Raw genomic sequence first — 17,732 nt, forward strand, 5'->3', positions numbered from 1 at the left:
GCCATTGTACTAGACTTTAAAGCAGCAAACAATGCTGATGTATTATGCACATTATCTCATGCATATCCCAACACTGTAAACAGTCTTAAGCATAAATTAATTTGGTCTGAGTCATTTAGAGTTACTGAGTTTGAATTTCTCCTCCAAGACATGTCATCAAGGGGACTTATTCAGCGCTGTGTTAAATACAACTCAGTGAAATGACAATGGGGAAAAACATAGTACAGCCTGGAGCATCATGCAGGGATACCGTTGGGAAATTTTGTTAAGTAAGGTGTTTTATGTAATTAATACAGTATGCAGGTCTCTTGGATTTCAAAGTCAAAACAAATAATTACAAGTATCTCATGAAGACAGTATCAAAAATCTTTCAGAGAATTACACTGAATCCTGGGACAAATGAAGTATGTGTTATGGCCGAATTGCCCATTTAAGTGAGGATAAACTCATTTCAGTTGTAAGACAAAAGCTGCAGCCACACTCTAATCCCTTGTGCAACTCTAAGACAAATCTGAGATTCAACTTTTTAAGCACCAAAACTGCCCACAGATGTATAATCGATATCTCTGGAGCTTTTCATACAGTTCATTGCATCACTTTGAAACACACTTCATTACATTCAGAGGTGGACGGCATTTCCTTTGATAATAATCACAAAGTCCTGGCTTAACCCAGGCAGGATTACACTGCATCGTCAGTACATTGTTCATCTCATTTTGCAGGTTTTTAAAAAGACACAAAGCAACTCGTCAGGTTTGACTTCCTACAACAGTTCATCCTGACGGTTTAAAATCCTCAACTGGCTATGGCTTGAAAATATTAAATAGAAAGCATCTATACACGACTATAATAGACACATTTAAATAAAACCAACAAAATTATAGACCAAAAAAAAACAATAGATGTGTAGAACAGCAAACAGGTAAGTGGACAACAGTACATCTGCTGAAAGAGGCAAAATAGCAAACATTATGGTGTTGGAAAGAAATTCCTATTTTTAGGCCCATAAATCAATATGTGCTCTTTTAAAGGACTTAAAAGCAACACAGCTCAAATTGGTCACACAAGGAATGGAGGGTTATCTATATTTCATGATATAGCCTAGAACACAAGATTATTTGTATAGTAACGGCCATTGTCGAACTGGCCCCTCCACCCACCCCCACCCCCACCCCCACACACACACACACACTTTATCTATTGTGCATTAGTTCTGCAGGAATTTCCAAACAAATCCTCTTTAGAGTGTGGTGCAACAGTGCAGCAGCAGTGTAGCAACCATGCCAACAGGGAGCCTTCGAAACTCTAGATCTGGAGATCTAGAGTTTCTTTTCATAAGCCTTTTCATTTTGTTATCCAATTCAGTTACTTCTTGGACTATAAGCACTTGACATTGTTACACTGTATAGTTACTGAAGCCTGGAGCCTACCACCTGGATTGACAAATTATTGTGCGGGTGATTAAGGCTGGTAGAGCTGATCATCTGTGTACCATTGTCACTAAAAAAGCAAGCTTGCTGAAAAGCACACATAGCTGAGACAAGCACTTATGACTTACATCAGACATAAGAGTCAATACAATGCATAGAGGCAATGCAGTGAATAGCCTACAATACATATCATGTGTGGCTCATAAGCACTCTAGTTCTTCTACAGTAGTGTACAATAGGATTCAGGATTACAAGACAGTTTTCATTCATGTGTGAAATAGTGCCACAAGAATTTCAAAGTGCTGAGTCATTGAAATCATAGACACTTGTAGTGATTTAGTATTGTTTAGAATGGGACTCCATTCGGCTAGCTGAAGGCCGATGACTTTGACCTGGTTCTTGCTCAAGAGCGGTGACAAGACTATCAGCACGACTGTGTTGCCTTAAGTATTAAAACCGTTAACTGGCCCAGGTCATATCTGAGCTCGCCCTGTATGGCTGACCTGCCATTATATATATGAATTTTGTCCCAGTGAGTTACCAACAAGCCACTCGTCAGCCCCAGTTGGCTTTGTAAAGCAGAGGGTAGACCAAATTGAGGAACAGAGCAAACACGGCCGCCAGGGTCCCTAGAACGAAATATCGCACGCAGTCATCGTCTGAATAATCCGACATCCTCTGCCTGCGGTGCCGTCGCACCGCCCCCTCAGTTCCGTCTTCCTCTTCCTCGTCTCTCCTCGTCACCCTCGCCGCTTGTCGTCTCCGCAGCCCAGTGCGGAACAGGCCGCGGGGGCCTTCGTCAAGCCCCTCTTCATCTTCCTCCAGTTCCTGCCATATTAGAGACGCCTGCGATTGGCGGAAACCTGTGTCAGCTTCTGGGAAAAGGCGTGGTCTAACAAACACTACGATTTCAACAAGAGACTTTCAGCCAATCTTCCCCACAGTTTCACATCAGTCACTACTATGGGCTTGAGCCACGATTTGCCTTCATGCTGCCCTTTCCCATTTCACACTAACTTCTAACACAGCATTTACATCTGGTCAGAGACAATATTAAAGCAGACAATTTCATGGTACATTACAGTCAGAGATGTAGTGGGGTGACACCGAAAGCCCCTATGCTCAATTGGTCACCATGACATGACATGCTCTAGTTTTTCGTGTTTCAAGGGGACTAATTTTCAGCAATGTGAAAGCAGGCTTACATCCCAGATTACAGTGATTTTGAGAGAGCTAATGACATGCCTTCACTCTTGAGAGCAAGAGGACGGCAGGACGCCCCAGCACAGTGTGAGAGGCGTGCCTTTCAGAAAGCAGATACAGACAGAGAGATGTGGAGGCAATTCACATGATTCAGAACTTAACAGATTGTCAACTGGATTACAAGGCACAAACAGAACTGTGCTGCCCTCCCCAAGCACTTTTCCCCCAAACCCCATGTGAGAACCGAATGTTGAACCTGTTATGTCTGAAACACGGAGCAACATGGTACAGGTAAAAAGAAAAGTTAAAGTCTAGATCTAGAGGCCTACATCCTCAATTAAGTACCAGCTTAACATCATCTTTGAATTTGGTATGATGTTGAATGTTGGTTAGATTAGTCCTTTTCTTTCAGCAACAATCAGACTGACACAAACACAAGCATCAGAATATGATTTAGAAATCAATAAGTCTTTAGAGTAATGAAAAAGAAGTCATGAAAAAGAAGTTAGGGAAAAAAGCTTTTCCTCACTTCATCCATAGGTTATTTAGTAGGAGAATCATTCACCAGCCCTGGCCCATAGGATTACACACCATTTCATCTCATTACCAGAGCCACAGAGCTCCCCCTGATAACCCAAATGAAAAGAGCTAGTTGAACAAGGATAAACACAATATTGCATTTCTTTCATTCCTGTAGAGAGCTGAAGATCTCATTTGGATGTGGAAATTAAATTGGCCCTCCAGAGAGGCAGAATTGAGTTGGAAAGTGGAGACGGTGAGAATGAAAGAAGTCATGCTTTGCAAAATTGTAGAGTTTTTTTTTTCTTGAACTGTTCTGTTCCTATAATGATTTGTGAATGTTTTAGGACATGTACACCTCTCTCCCAACCTTATCCCCCAGGCCCCACAAGGTAATGTATTTTTTGTCATTTACTTGTGTCTACTGTTTTAATAGCAAAATCCACAAGAATTGACTCCTACCAGATCACATTTTATAGATATACTAGTAGGCTGTAACCAACCAAACAGACAGCTTTATCCACAAACACACTTTCAAACCCCACCACCAAAAAAACATCCCTTGAGGCCTTATAATTGCTCTAGAAAAAATGTCCCAAGAGGCTAATGCTGCCTGACAGCCAAGCTTTCTGAAGTAGGGATTAATTGACCCTCTCAGTGATAGATGTCTCCATTATAAACCCTCTGGGCTGTATTTATCAAGCGTCTCCAAGGAGTGCTAATCAAGACCAATTCAAAACGAGCACTGGTACTCAGAGACACTTTATACAGGCTTCTCTCAAAGGTAAAACCAGCTACATACTAGTAAATTCTGGCTTTTTATTTGTCAATTCCTCCTTCCACTTGAAAGGTGGTTTTGAAGTCTATGGAACATCTGTGAAATATTTAGATTCATCTGCCAATGTGGCAGGCACAGCAAAGGGTTGCATTTTCTACCCTGATGCTATATCTATTATTATTATTTATTTATTATGATTATTATTATATCTATTATATATATTGTTACATGATAAATATTGGTGATTAAAGGTACTAAAGTTAACCTCCCGTTAAGAGTGTTATAATACCTTGGGCCAATATTCCTGCCACTTTAGATTAAAGGCTGCTGAAAAAGATCCAATTCACCTCTCAAGTCATAACAAAGATTATACAGGTGTTTGACCAGATCCTTTATGCATGTAGATAAACATTCTAGGAATAGGACAATTAATTTTGCATAATTGGTCAGACTCTTATTCTGACATACTGGTGTATATGGGCCCGAGACTCTTACAACTCATACAAGTTTAATGTAAACTGACCTTGAGCCTGTAAGCATAAAGAGAACAGGAGTACTGACCTGGGGTCACTTCTCAAGTCACATGACCGGATAAGCACTGTAGTTTAAGGGGCTAACTGGTCTAACATTAGACTCTTATCACATTTAATCTATAATGCACTTGTTGTGTTACTCTTACAACATCAACTCTCTTTACAATTTGTATTCACTGCCGAAATATTTTCATTGTGAAAATTCCTTGAGAGGTAGTGAAAACGGGAAAAAGTCATTGGTTGACACATGCATTGTCAACGCATAAATAGAATTAATACATGCAACACCTTCACCGCAATGCAAAATATCAGCAGACAGATTCTCTCATTTGAAATTAATTTGAACTTTCATGGACAGCAACGGATTAAGTGTGATCCTGGTGTCAAGACATTTTATGGACATGGGCTCTAGTACAGTGTAGTGGTGTCCTCACCTGGCTGGCAGTGGCTCCTGCAGCAGTGGGCGACTCGGCACCCAGAGGCCCCAGGAAGCGTGGCGGCCTCTCCACCGGGGAGTTTCGTCGGCGGTAGAACAGGACATAGGCGTAGCGCGTCACCACCTGGCTCTCATCCACCATCGTCACTGTGCTGTCGTCAAACAGACGCCAGCCTGCAGGACAGGATGGGTGGAGGAAGGACAGAAGAGAGGGTGACGACAGGATGGTAGGGAAGGGGAGGAAAAAAGGGAGGGTGGACGAGAGAGGAGCAGTATTAAGGGAAGATGAAAGGATGTTTGAGGAAAGATGAAAAAGAAGAAGGGGGGAATGATAGAGGAGAACAGAATGTGGAGGAAAACAAAACAAGGACATGGTTAGTACTTTCATACACCATCACAAAAGAGTTGGTAAGACAACATGGCAACACCTGTCAGAGCTAACATTAGTTAGATAAACAGAGGAGTAAAGCCAAATGATTGTGGACTCACCGACATCGCTGCGCTGGCTGTTCTTGTCGCTGGGCAGGCGGGCGTAGGCCGTGTAGTGGCCTCCTATCATTCCCCCGTAGTGGTTGATGACTGCATACAGATCATAGATAGGAGGGTGCTGCATCTCGTCTTTCTGGCCAATACAGAACTTACTCAGGTCCAGGTTCCTACAGGACAAGATGACATCAGAAGTTATGTTATGGAAATGGGCGAACACAGTGAAAAGAAGCGCTGCGGAAAATTTCCCGGAGGTTGTGCAAACTAGTGTGTGCGTTTACCTGACGGGGAAGTCGACCATATCGTTGATCTTATCCCTCCAGATGAAGCTCCTGAAGGAGAAGCGTTTGAGCTGGATGATCAACACGTTGGGCAGACGCCACAGTAGCAGCTGCTTGGATGCCTCGCGGTGCTGCTGGCATTTTGGACAGTACCTTGAGCACAGACAGAGCAGAGACATGGACCATTAGATTCAGAGATACCTGCTGCAGTAAGACATGGTGAATTAGTTTGGCATTTGAAATCGAGTCTCTGGCATGGCAAACCTAGCGTATGCTTTACCAACTGTGCTAAACTGAAAGTGAGGCGGCAAAGCGGCTCATAGATTCTCTATAGCTGTGACTCATGGTGGCACATGGCAGTAAATTTTGGGGACTGACTGACTGACTTATACTAGCTGTCGCAACTAAAAATGACTTCAAGAAAATATTAACAAGATGGTTATTTAGGTTGCATTATGATTTGAGGGAGTAAATCAATGAACTGAGGGAGGTTGTGTACACTGTATATATCCTTACCATGCCTCCTCTGGTGCCAGCACCTCCGGCTTGGTGAAGAGGTTCAGGCACTGCTCCAGGGTGAAGTGTCCCGCTCTGGCTGTCTCACTCAGAGAGCCCGGGTCCTCCTCAAACTCCAGCTCCTTGGAGCGCACCAGGACGTACTCCTTCAGGCGTTCGTTGTTCTTCCACACCAGCTCCAGGGTGACGTCTTCGGGGAGGTCCACGAATGCGTCGTCTGCAGAGGAGGGAGGGGGGAGAAAAAAAATTAAAGTGGATGTGCATTTTCTTCAACATTCATAAAATGAGGAAATAGGCCTTGTAGAAGTTGAACCTAGATGTCAATAAGAAGGGGCTTCTGATCTTACCTTTCTCATCCAGCCTCTGCTCCTTGTTGCTAGAGTCCAGCAGAGAGATATAGAACTGGCTGGCATGACCTGATGCTGACTCACTTGGTTGCTGATACCCTGTTACTGCAGCTACAAAGAGAATAAAGAGAAGGCAATATAGGGAGATGGATACAGATAACAATAACACAGAAATGTCTAAGCATCTGCCCGGTGTGGATGTAGATATGGGGTTGCATCGCATAATACCATATCTTTTCTCTTACCTTCTGGTCGCACTGTCTTCTCACAGGACGTCTCTTTTTCTGCCTGGGGGTCCAGGGAGCAGCAAGACGTGGAGGAAGGAGGCTCGGAGAAGCCTGAATCCATAGTCCGGGTGGTGGAGAGTGAGGTCTGGGAGGAGGAGAGAGAGTCTGGCTCCCCAGAGTGGAGGGCCGAGGCTTGGGCAGACTCTGCCTGGGATTCAGGCACCAGAGATGGGCTCTCCAGGTCAGAATCACCCGCTCCTACAGTACTGCCACCACCTACAGCCTCCTCCTCTGACCCCAGACCTTCAGGAGCGCCTGTCGGCATCGGGGGGAGGTCTGCCCGGGACTGGGACGCTTCGGGGGATGTCCTGCCTGACTGGAATGGAGGCTGGAACACATTGACTGAAAACCTACAGAGAGATATATTGGTGAGACAACACTGACAATTCACTACATTTTCTAAATACAGTGAACTAATACTGGAATTATCCAATTTGCATTCTCATGTAATTCTCTCAAACATACAATGGCTAATCTGAAATTTTTTCCAATTATTTGTCATCTGTCAAGCATAAAGTACTTGGTATTAAGTTGGTGCCCTAATAAAGAATGGCCTTACAACAGTTGGGTGAGAGATAGGCATAAATAAGAGCTACCAGTTACCTGTCTATGTTGTAATATTTACAATGTATAGTCCAAAGCTCAAGCACTAAATAAAAAATAAAAAATTAACCAGTTTTTGTGCTTCTGTCATATTCTAAAATGAAGGCGAATAGACACACAAAAGATGAGAGTTTGTGTTTTTGCCCCATATGCACCGTTTCATGAAAAATCTATATTGCACTATAGATGAATTGACAGCAAATACTTAACCTCATTGTCTTAAAAATTATCTTTGAGGGTAAATTTATATTTTCACATGATAAAGAATACCCAGGAGTGTGTGTTAGACTAGCTGTGTACCTGGAGTAACCCTCTAGTAGTTGGGTGAGGCGGGGGTAGGAGAGTCGGGACTCCGGCACGCTGACCAGGAAGGGCAGGCCCACGTTCTCCATGTTGGGTCGACACAGACCCTTATGGTTGGGCCAGTGGCTCCTCTGACATGCTCTGGGAAGAGGAGAAAGGAAAAGTTAACAGCTTCATAGAAGAGTTAAAAGACTGAATTTAAGAACAAAAGAGAGCTGAGTCAATTTCACCAATCACATTTTTTCCCTGATTTGTAATAGCATTCATATTTTCCACCAGTGATGAGTCGTCGTGCGTCAGGCTGAGACAGTGTTTTCGAGCTGAACTCACTGGTTGCAGTAGCCCACACGGTAGCAGCGAGTGCAGCGTTTCAGCTTGTCTTCCTCTGACACAGGAGGCTTCAGGCAGGCAGCACACTTTGTGATGGAGATACTGGGGACTTGGAGCCTCTGGAGGGACAACAGAGAGCAGGGATGTGATCAGGATGATTTTCTAAAACCTTTATGAGAAATAAATCTAGATTCCGCATCATTGGGCATAAATTATGAAGTAGTATACTGACAAACTCATTGGGAAAGCATTTTGACAGCTTGGAACCAAAACAGAACATGTTGGAACCAGAACAATCCTGCTGCAAATTAGACTATATTTGCTGGTGAAACACCCAATCTGTGATGCACTATGCCACCCACTGTTGACAAACTGTTGGCTTTGCTTACATAGTGATTATTTTTTTGGATGTGAGACATTTTTTTTTTTTCATTCCTGAATTTATTGTCCGAGCTTGGGTGGCAGTATGTGAACAACGTAACAGTTTGAGTAGTAGTTTGAGGTGGGAAAAGTTTTACATTTGTAATGTGTGTAGACACTTAAGTAAAATGCATGTGTATTTTAAGCTGGTTTAAGAAAAATCCCACAAGTTTATTTTCCCTCTACAAGTTAAGCTCTTCAAGAGCCAATGTGAATACACCCAAAGTTAAGATGGTCGAGTAAATTCCTGTTTGTTTCTTAAAAACATTTGGCAAGTATCTTTCATTTGTTGATCGGTATCATTTCACGCATCATTTATTAATCGTTTTGGCCCAGCATTTCACCATTGCTTACTGTGTGTTTGTGTGTACGGAAATGCTCGTAATGAGAGTTGTAGTATTAGGAATCACCATTGAAAGAGGGAAGTTTTCTTACATAACCATGTGGGGACAAAGTTAACACAAGCAAATTAACTTCTGCTAATACGATGATCAAAGTTGAGTCAAAGATGCTACCCAATGAAAATATTTGAATTGTAGTTATTACCTGCTGGACTCGGAGCAGCACCACCCTCTCCTTGGCCAGCTCTTTGGACAGCACCTCAAAGCAGAACAGCATGTCAGAGGGGGACACTGTGTCCAGAGAATGGGACGGCAGGAAGATACGATTGAAACGACTCTTCACCACCTGGGGAAAGAAAAAGAAAACAATTAAGATAAAGTCAAGTGGACAGCAGGATGGCCTAATGGTTAGAGAGACTGTCCTTCAACGGACCAAGAAAAACATGTGAATCTTCTTTAGAAATCAATTATGTTCTGTCAGAATGGTATGAAACCCTGCAGATTTAATGTCTCTTACCTCTGCCAGTCTGAGGTTCTCTGGTTTGATCCTCACACTCCTGGAGATGGATTCGAGGACTTCAGCAGAGCTGGAGTTCTCCTTGCTCACACTGACCAGAAACTGAAACACACACACACACACACACACACACACACACATCAACAAGATGTCGGTCACATGGAATAAATTATTTTAAAGGGATGTTCTTCACATCTTCTCGAACTAAGATAGATCCACTTCACAAAAAGGTGAATATATGAGCCAACAGTTAAGTGGAGACTGGAAGCCTGCTATTTCATCTTACCTTGATGGGTTTTTTGTGAGGTTCTTTAGCAAAGTAGAAGACTGTGAGCACCTTCTGTTTCTGGGGCAAAGGGACAGGCAGGTAGAGGAAGGGGTCAAAGGTGATGGACACCTGCAACAGGAAGTGAGGAAGGAGGGGAGGTCATGGGACAAGGAGTAAGAGGGAAGAAGGAGATGAAATTAGTGTGTTTAGCCATGACTGAAACATGGCGACACTGAATAGCACTTATTTTAACTCTACAGAAGAAATTAGAAATGTTCTATGTGGGTCTGTGTGTCACCTTGGAGCACGTGGGGCAGACAAGCTTGGACTTGAACTGGCCCTGGAAGAGGTCCACTATGAAGGAGTCGTTTCTCATCTTGTGCCTCTGCCACGCCTCCTCTGCCACCACCTGCACCAACAGACAAAACACACCATCAGGACAAGGCTTAACTGGACTGTAAGAGGAAGGGGGGCAGGGATACAACACGTCTTACTACTACATTAATAATATTGTATTAAATCAATCAATTGTATGAAAGCAACATTTTATGAAAGCAACATATTGAATAACAATGTGGCTATGGTTGGTGTGTGTGACAGCTACTACTTCAAACAGAAAGGATTCTTGTTTATCAAATAAAAAGGTTGTATTCTATTAAAAAAAAGGTATTGTATCATTTGATATTTTTAGAATTGTTGCCATGTAGGATGATGTCTGCACAGCACTGATAACTGAATGTCAGCCATCCATAACTGTCCATCATATTTTGCCACACTACCTTCACACCCCTCACCCCTCATAAATTTTAGATGGGCTCGTGTAACTACTTTTTCCATTATGATGCCCAGGAGGAAATAAACATATCCAAGAAAAAGCAGTTATACGAGCCCATCTAAAAATGTTATGGTACGATTACCCCAATAATTAGTATTATGGCATCAAAATTTACTGAAACATTGCTATAAATGGTAAAACAACACCGCAAAACATTTTAATATGCATAGAACATTTAAGGATTTTTTTTTTACATACACATTTTTGTATACTTAACATTGTACTGAACAGCTTTGTACTGTACAGCTTTTATTATATTTCAATCTTCACAAAACAAGTTCACATTGTAAACTTGTTTTTTTTTTTTTTTAAAAGTCACAATAATCACAATATCACAAAAAATCACAATAGCCATAGCAATCGAAAATTGGCAGCGGTGCCATTCCTGTCAGAGATTTCCACCATGGTATAGGCCTATTGTGATTACCGGTCTACCAGCCCACCTCTGGTTATCTCCAACGTAAGAAAAACTCATACCTCGTCCAGCCGTCCGTCTGAGTCTACCGTCTCTGTATATGGTTTGTTCTGGATGCGGTTCAAGTCCTCGTGGAGCCCGTCCAGCAAGAAAGCCATAAACTCCTGGGCATCATGCTGGGCGTAACCTGTAAACTGACTGGCTTTACTGGCCACAATCGCCTGAGGAGTTGGAAACACACAGAGAGAGGGAGGGATGATGAGTAAAAATGAAGGCAAGCGGAGGAATAAACAAGGAAATAAAACAGATAGTCACATTATCCTGGTTGTTGTGTTGGGCATAAGCACTTTTGCCTAAGGGTAAATCATTGTATTCATGCAGAGATATCAACAGAGGAAGACAGGAAGGCAGAGGGTGGCTAAAAGAACATACAATTTTTAGCAGCTAAAGACAAATGTTTGATACATGGAAAATCTATGGTTTGTTGTTTGTGTACCTTGAGTTTTGAGGGTTGGAAGGCATGGTGTGTTCCTTTCCAAAGGGCCCTGAGCAGCACAGCGAAGCCAATGGCTAACCTGCCTCCTGTACCCAGAGGGTTATTACAGTTGATCTCTGCCTCAAATGCTCGATCTGCAGGGGCAGAGAAACGTCATGCATGAGGCTAATAAAACCAGACATCAACCTAGAGGTCACTGGGAGTATAGGCCTCAGTGGAGAGGAAGGTATACATGGAAAAACTCCTACAATAGTTATTGATATCAACCTTAAGCTGAATAGAAATTACTTCATGCACCACAAGCCCACAAAAATGTTTAGAGGAGTATGAGGTGACCTACATTTAGCAGCATGTTTTTTAAATGTTTGAAGTACTTGAGTTGCAGAGACTGCATCTGAGTCATGCACATGAAGCCAGTGGAAAAGTGCATACTCCACAGTAAATCAGGGACACCAAGTATTTCAAACATTTTAACAACATAATAAGAGCCAGGTTTGCACAAGAGGGAGGACAACTAGAAGAGAAGAGGCTTAAGACATGACTAATGCAGAGGTGTACTAACATCATGGGGAAGAAGTCAAAAGGAAAACAAAGAACAAAACCCAAGGTAAGAATCAAGAAATGATGCATCTGGCCAAAAGTAACACTTATTTTGATCAGATTAAAAACATACCTGTACAAATTTAAAGCTTGTTTATTAATGATCAGGCCCAAACAAACAATTCAAAAACACCACTAACCGTGGAAGTAGTCCCTGAGTTCTCTGGTGTTGGACAGGGATTGGATGACGCTGTTCATGAAGCAGGTGTTGCCGAGGTTGACCAACCCTGTGAATCCAGGCAGGCACACCTTCTTCTCCTCCTCTTCCTCATGGCGCTCATTGCTGGCAGGAGGTGCATGGGTCATTGGCTGCACCATGCAGGTGGGCTTAGGCTGAGACAGAACAGACAAACACAACAATGTAGCGTCGTACTACGAGTCACATCAACTGGATTTTTATCTAGGCTGCAGAAAACTGGACTAGGCTGCAGAAAACCACCTGATTTTTTTTCCTTAGTTCATCTTTGAATAAAGTACTTTGGTTTTACAACTGTCTGACTCTCCCATTCCCTTCCCTTATCTCCTCTGTTCGCACCGTGATATTAACAGGCTTAGGCTCCGTGACGGGAGCATGTTGCGAAACCGGGGAGCCACACCAACCAATGCAAAAGCTTTACTTATGCCTTCCCCATAGCAGAGGCTCAATTCCAATTACCCCATCCAACACTCACCAGCTTCCACTGTCCACAATTCAAATAACTGCGAATGTGGTCAACCAACACCAGTGCTTTATTTCAGCTGTGTGGCCCTTTTCCTCTGCCCCATGTCTTCAGTCAATGTGATTCTCTTTTATTCTACGACTCACCGTGGTGACAGTGGGCTCTGGCTTGGTGATGGGAACATGCTCAGAGACGCCGCGAGGAGCCACAGTGTCCAGACCTCCGTCCTCCACTCTGGATGAGGCCTTGGGGGCCTTGGGTTTCTCCTCCCCCACCCTAGGAGGCTCCTCCTTGGCAGGGAGGCTGTGCTGGCTGCTGCCCGGCTGGCTCTTCTCCATGGAGGCAGGGCTGGAGGGCACAGCGACCTTGGCGCCACCCACTGCACCTTAAACAGAGGAGTATGAAGCTTGTGAGAAGCTAAGGGTAAGTAACAAGAGACTGGACGGCACTGGACACGAACAACAAAAATCTAGTAGGTGTAGCCTATACTATAGCAGTTTCAAGCCTTTTCTTCAGGGCTTAATATTTTTTAAATTGATTAATTTTGCTGGCTTTTGAAATTCAGAATATGAAAAAAGGTTCTAAAATTCTACATGGACAATTTAGCTTATTATCTTTGAACCATATTGGAAGATAATCTTTGGAGATATAAAATCATTATTCCTACGTAATTCAATATAGGAGGGCAAGCAAATTAAGTGACAAGTATAATTAAAACAACAACATATTTACTTCCCACACATTGCTGTCTAAATAAGACATTTTTTCTACCCCTGCTTTGAACCAGTACATGGGCTCTCAAGCGCACCAAGCCTAGGAGGCAGAGTGAGCAGTGCACATGAGGCTGGCAGGGCAGTCGATGGCACCCATATCTAGTTACTGGATTAGTTACAGAGTTCAAATTCCTGTCTTTGACAGCTACCCTAAATGTACACATCCATTTGCCTCAGACACATGCACACGTGCACAAATCAAGATCCACGCCAGGGGTATGACACATCATACACACACACACACACGCACACACAGACAGACATCTGGGCCACCTGTCTGCATTTGGTCTTATTTGGTATCAACCCTGTTCTTCAACATAAAAGGGGTTGACCACAGGCTTTCTAGCATGCTAACTGTAGCTAGAGTTGTAATGATAAAGTTAAAGTAAAAGCATCAAGTAACGTATACAGTTAAACAAATACTGATCAACAAGATGACAAATCTGCAGTGTGCAATAAGTCACATATTGAAGGTTTGTTGGTTTCTGTAGTGTACAAGAGAATGTATATTTAAAGATCATGTGTTTCCATATCTGTGTGCATGTGTGCATTCAAGCAAATTTGTGTGTGCAAATGACTGACTGGGACTACGTGGGAGTATGTTACAAGATATTTCGCCACACATGATACAAGCATCAAAAGCCTATATCCACATAGTGTTGCCAAGTAGAAGCCAGGCAGCAGACCTTGTGTGGCGGGGGCCTCCAGGACCCCCCAGCGCTGGCTATGTCTCTTCTTCAGGGTGATGTCCAGTCGGGACGGGGTGAACGAGTAGCTGCACTGCTCAGGTTGGATCAGGTTCCTACAGCCAAGGAGGGAGAAATGCAGACAGGTGAGATCAAAAGATGAAGGGAGTAAGGTGAGGTTACCCCTTAACACCAATCTGTGATCGCTGCTGCAATTTCCCTGTTAAAGGCTGAGGTTAGATTTTGGAGAAGGGAATCTTATCTGTAATCAGAACTCAAGGGCAGCGTCAGTCTCACACAGGGGACAATAGAGTGGCTTACACTCAGACAGACCCAAACAAGTGCTTCAAATTGTCTAATGGTGATATTACTGGGGACATCGGTGAGTTTTCCCAGGAACAAATCAATCCAATCCAAATATTATGAACAACCAACAGGTTAAATACAAATCATTTGGCATGTCAAATTATACATCATCAGAAAGTACACAAATTATAGTGTCTTTAACTGAACATTCAAAAAGGTACAGTTTTCAGGTAGTGATATTTCAAAAAGAACTAATGGTTCTTTGTCTGAAGACTTCTAACGACAACTGGCCAATACTGTTTGCAACAGTTACCTGAGTTTGACTTGCCACTTGAAGACTGAGTTCGGTCCACAGTCCGCATGAAGGCGCAGAAAATTAGCATCACTGTAAAAGGCAAACAGATGAAACAGATCTCCATCATTTACTGACATGTCATTGTCCATTTCTCCTTTTATTCATAGTAAATCCAAGTTCAGTACCTGGTCTGGAAGATGAGGGTAAAGTCCTGTTCCCTGAAGATGACCCTGGCCGTGTCCCTGCAGACCCCCTTCATGTAAACGTTAACCACCATCAGGTCTGTACCCTTCTCGTACGAATCGTTCTTCACAAATTGCAGGTTAACCATGGGCTCCGGGGCTGAGGGAACAAAACTCACCTTTAATTGTGTGAACATTTTATAGCACACTAATGAACTTGCTCTGAAAACAAGAGTTGTAAGTTGTAAACTTAGAAAACTTTTGATTATTGTGATTACACTGACCCTATCCATGGTTATTAACAACACCAACACCACCCCAGGATGAGAAATTACGACAAGCCGGCAAACAAATCTTGGAAATTTTTTGTTGTATCTAAAGAGCTAGAACAATTTCAAAGGCATTTTACCAATAAGAACATATTGGTTGCTTACAATGGAACGAAATGACAATTTGAACACAAACGTGATTATGGTAAACCAAGTCCAGGGCCTTTTGCACTCCCCAGAACCTTCTCCACTGACCTTCCTCCTGCTTCATCTCCAGAGGAGGTTCCTCTTTCGACTGGTCCCGCTTCTCTTCCCCCTCACAGCTGACCTGCCTCTGGGCTAGACCAGGTGACAGGCCTCGCTTGGCAGTCGGACCCGTAGCTGGTACTGAAACCGACTCTCTTGATCCAGGTTGCTCTTCGATCAGAGTATCCAGCTCTGATTCGCACTCGGCTGGCTTTTTCTCCGGCTCAGAGTCAGTCCTATCTGTGTGGGACTCTCCCAGCCTCTCTGGAGAAGCTGGGTCAGTTCCATTGGTGGAGCCAACAGGTTGGAGGCGGTCACTAACACTAACGGGAGCTGCTGGTTGGCTACTGCTGCCGTCTGCTGTCGTCCCGGACTTGTGCTCTGTCTCTGAGGACTGGTTTAGCTTCTCCTCCACCTGAATCAGGAAAAGGCAAGAGAAATTTTAAATATTTTACCTGCAACCGCCAGAGAGGAATGCTCTTCTGTGTACAGTACACACAGTTTTGCTTCACTCAAAGTATTTATAATTTCTATTATCTCAGGTGTTAAATCAAGCATTAAAAATGAATCTCAACACAATTGGTTTTGCATCAAAAGTGTGTCATTAGGTGCGTAATGATATCTTCAACTCATCATATGATTTGATACACAGGGCTGGGTTAATATTGCATTACTTTCTTAACGTCAGAAATAACACTTAAACATGAGATGATGATCGCAGTCTGGACATGGTTACTTGTTTCTTCTTAAAATTAATAATATGTTAAATCAAACAAATGGGCAATATCTTAAAACTATGGCATTAAATTATGATTATTTTTATTTTGTTACGCAATTGTAGTTAAAAGTTAATCATATGAAATTGTATTTTCCATGAGGCTTGTTGTATTGTGATATCTTGAGATCACAATATACTGTGTGATGGCAAATTATAACATGCCTAATATTTAGAGCTGCAACAATTAATCGATTAATCGATTAGTTGTCAACTATTAAATTAATCACCAACTATTTTGATAATCGATTAATCGGTGTGAGTAATTTTTTAAGAAAAATAAGTCAAAATTCTCTGATTCCAGCTTCTTAAATGTGAATATTTTCTGGTTTCTTTACTCCTCTATGACAGTAAACTGAATATCTTTGGGTTGTGGACAAAACAAGACATTTGAGGACGTCATCTTGGGCTTTGGGAAACACTGATCCACATTTTTCACCATTTTCTGACATTTTATAGACCAAACAACTAATCGATTAATCAACAATGAAAATAATCGTTAGTTGCAGCCCTACTAATATTCACTTGAAAGAGATCATAACAGTGTTCATGCAGACTCCATAGATGTCACACATTCTTCAAACAATAAAGAGGCAACAGCTAATTTCTTTTTTGAAAACAAAAAAAGAAAATCAAAAAGAAAGCAGCCCAATCATAATGTCGCCACAGGTAAGATATCTCAGTAGATCTTCTTTTGGTCAAAGTGCTGACCTCGACCAGCATTCCTCTGTGCCATATTAGTGTATATTTCAACAACCACCTCACCTGAGTTTTGCTGCTCTGGGTATGGCTGGCAGCAGCAGTGGAAACTCCAGGTTTATGTTCCTGGCCATTGCCTAGTCTCTCTGCTCTGTTGTCTCCATCCCTGTGTTGTGTCTGTGAGCTCCGACCAGCGGGCGGGTGTGTGTGTGAAGCTTTCCCATTGGCTGCTGTAGCCTTGGGAGAGTGCGTGTCCCTGTCAGCCAGTGGCGTAGCCTCCTTGGTAGTCTTGGACGGCCGTACGGTGGTGCGCTTGGCGCTGGGTTCCAGAGGCTGCTGGTCGCCTCTGGTGACTGTAACAGGCTTGCTGGTGGTGGCCGTCCCATCTCCAGGCCCTCCTTTCACCCCGACAGATTCCCCGGCGGACTTGTCACCCGCTGGTTTGTTTTTCAGGGAGCGTTTGGCGGCGCGCTCAGCTTTGCCGCCGCTGCGTCTCGGCTCGCTGTGTGCGGGCGAGGAGGGAGGTTGGGGTTGAGGTTGTGAGGAGGATAGTTTGGGTTTCTCCGCTGACTCTGAGCCAACAGACTTCATCTCGCTCCCTGCCACAGGCAAAGAGAACTGCTCCTTCCCGTTCTTGGTCTCCGTGGTTACTGGCTCCTTCTCCTTCTTGTTTGACTAAAGCAGAGCAGACAGAATGTTCATTTAACCAGAGGCAGACTGGGGTGGAGGGTCTATGTTCAGTGTGAATGCCACTTACAGAGCCATGCATTTGAATAAATTTAAAATAAAGCAAAACCTCATTGTATTTAGTAGTGCAACACATAAAGATACAAAATACAGAAGCTTATTGATGTCAACAGCACTCAATTTAAGGGTGAATTCTAACGTACACACAAAA

The 17,732-nt window shown here is 43.0% G+C and overlaps 1 protein-coding gene across 4 annotated transcripts in view; it reads right to left on the reverse strand.

Annotated features, from left to right (window-relative positions):
* Positions 1-17,732, reverse strand: part of usp19 (ubiquitin specific peptidase 19) — a 28,187-nt gene that overhangs the window by 2,512 nt on the left and 7,943 nt on the right. The window contains exons 5-26 of one of the 4 annotated variants that reach the window (XM_071540254.1): positions 16,901-17,509; positions 15,370-15,775; positions 14,849-15,005; positions 14,682-14,753; positions 14,063-14,178; positions 12,750-12,982; positions 12,085-12,277; positions 11,345-11,478; positions 10,911-11,069; positions 9,897-10,007; positions 9,617-9,727; positions 9,331-9,432; positions 9,019-9,159; positions 8,053-8,171; positions 7,720-7,863; positions 6,775-7,166; positions 6,530-6,640; positions 6,183-6,399; positions 5,667-5,819; positions 5,389-5,555; positions 4,898-5,073; positions 1,210-2,276 (exon numbers count right to left, since the gene is read on the reverse strand). In XM_071540254.1, coding sequence (XP_071396355.1) covers positions 1,986-2,276; positions 4,898-5,073; positions 5,389-5,555; positions 5,667-5,819; positions 6,183-6,399; positions 6,530-6,640; positions 6,775-7,166; positions 7,720-7,863; positions 8,053-8,171; positions 9,019-9,159; positions 9,331-9,432; positions 9,617-9,727; positions 9,897-10,007; positions 10,911-11,069; positions 11,345-11,478; positions 12,085-12,277; positions 12,750-12,982; positions 14,063-14,178; positions 14,682-14,753; positions 14,849-15,005; positions 15,370-15,775; positions 16,901-17,509 — 4,314 coding nt within the window. In that variant the 3' untranslated portion in view covers positions 1,210-1,985. Of the gene's footprint in view, positions 1-1,209; positions 2,277-4,897; positions 5,074-5,388; positions 5,556-5,666; positions 5,820-6,182; positions 6,400-6,529; positions 6,641-6,774; positions 7,167-7,719; positions 7,864-8,052; positions 8,172-9,018; positions 9,160-9,330; positions 9,433-9,616; positions 9,728-9,896; positions 10,008-10,910; positions 11,070-11,344; positions 11,479-12,084; positions 12,278-12,749; positions 12,989-14,062; positions 14,179-14,681; positions 14,754-14,848; positions 15,006-15,369; positions 15,776-16,900; positions 17,510-17,732 lie in introns of those variants that run through there. The other 3 variants (XM_071540253.1, XM_071540256.1, XM_071540255.1) reach the window with 3 other exon arrangements.

Source organism: Centroberyx affinis, unplaced genomic scaffold, assembly GCF_046629955.1.
Source record: "Centroberyx affinis isolate AG114_WGS23_722 - 3 ecotype Tasmania unplaced genomic scaffold, CSIRO-AGI_Caff_v1 ptg003590l_1, whole genome shotgun sequence".
NCBI lineage: Eukaryota > Metazoa > Chordata > Actinopteri > Beryciformes > Berycidae > Centroberyx > Centroberyx affinis.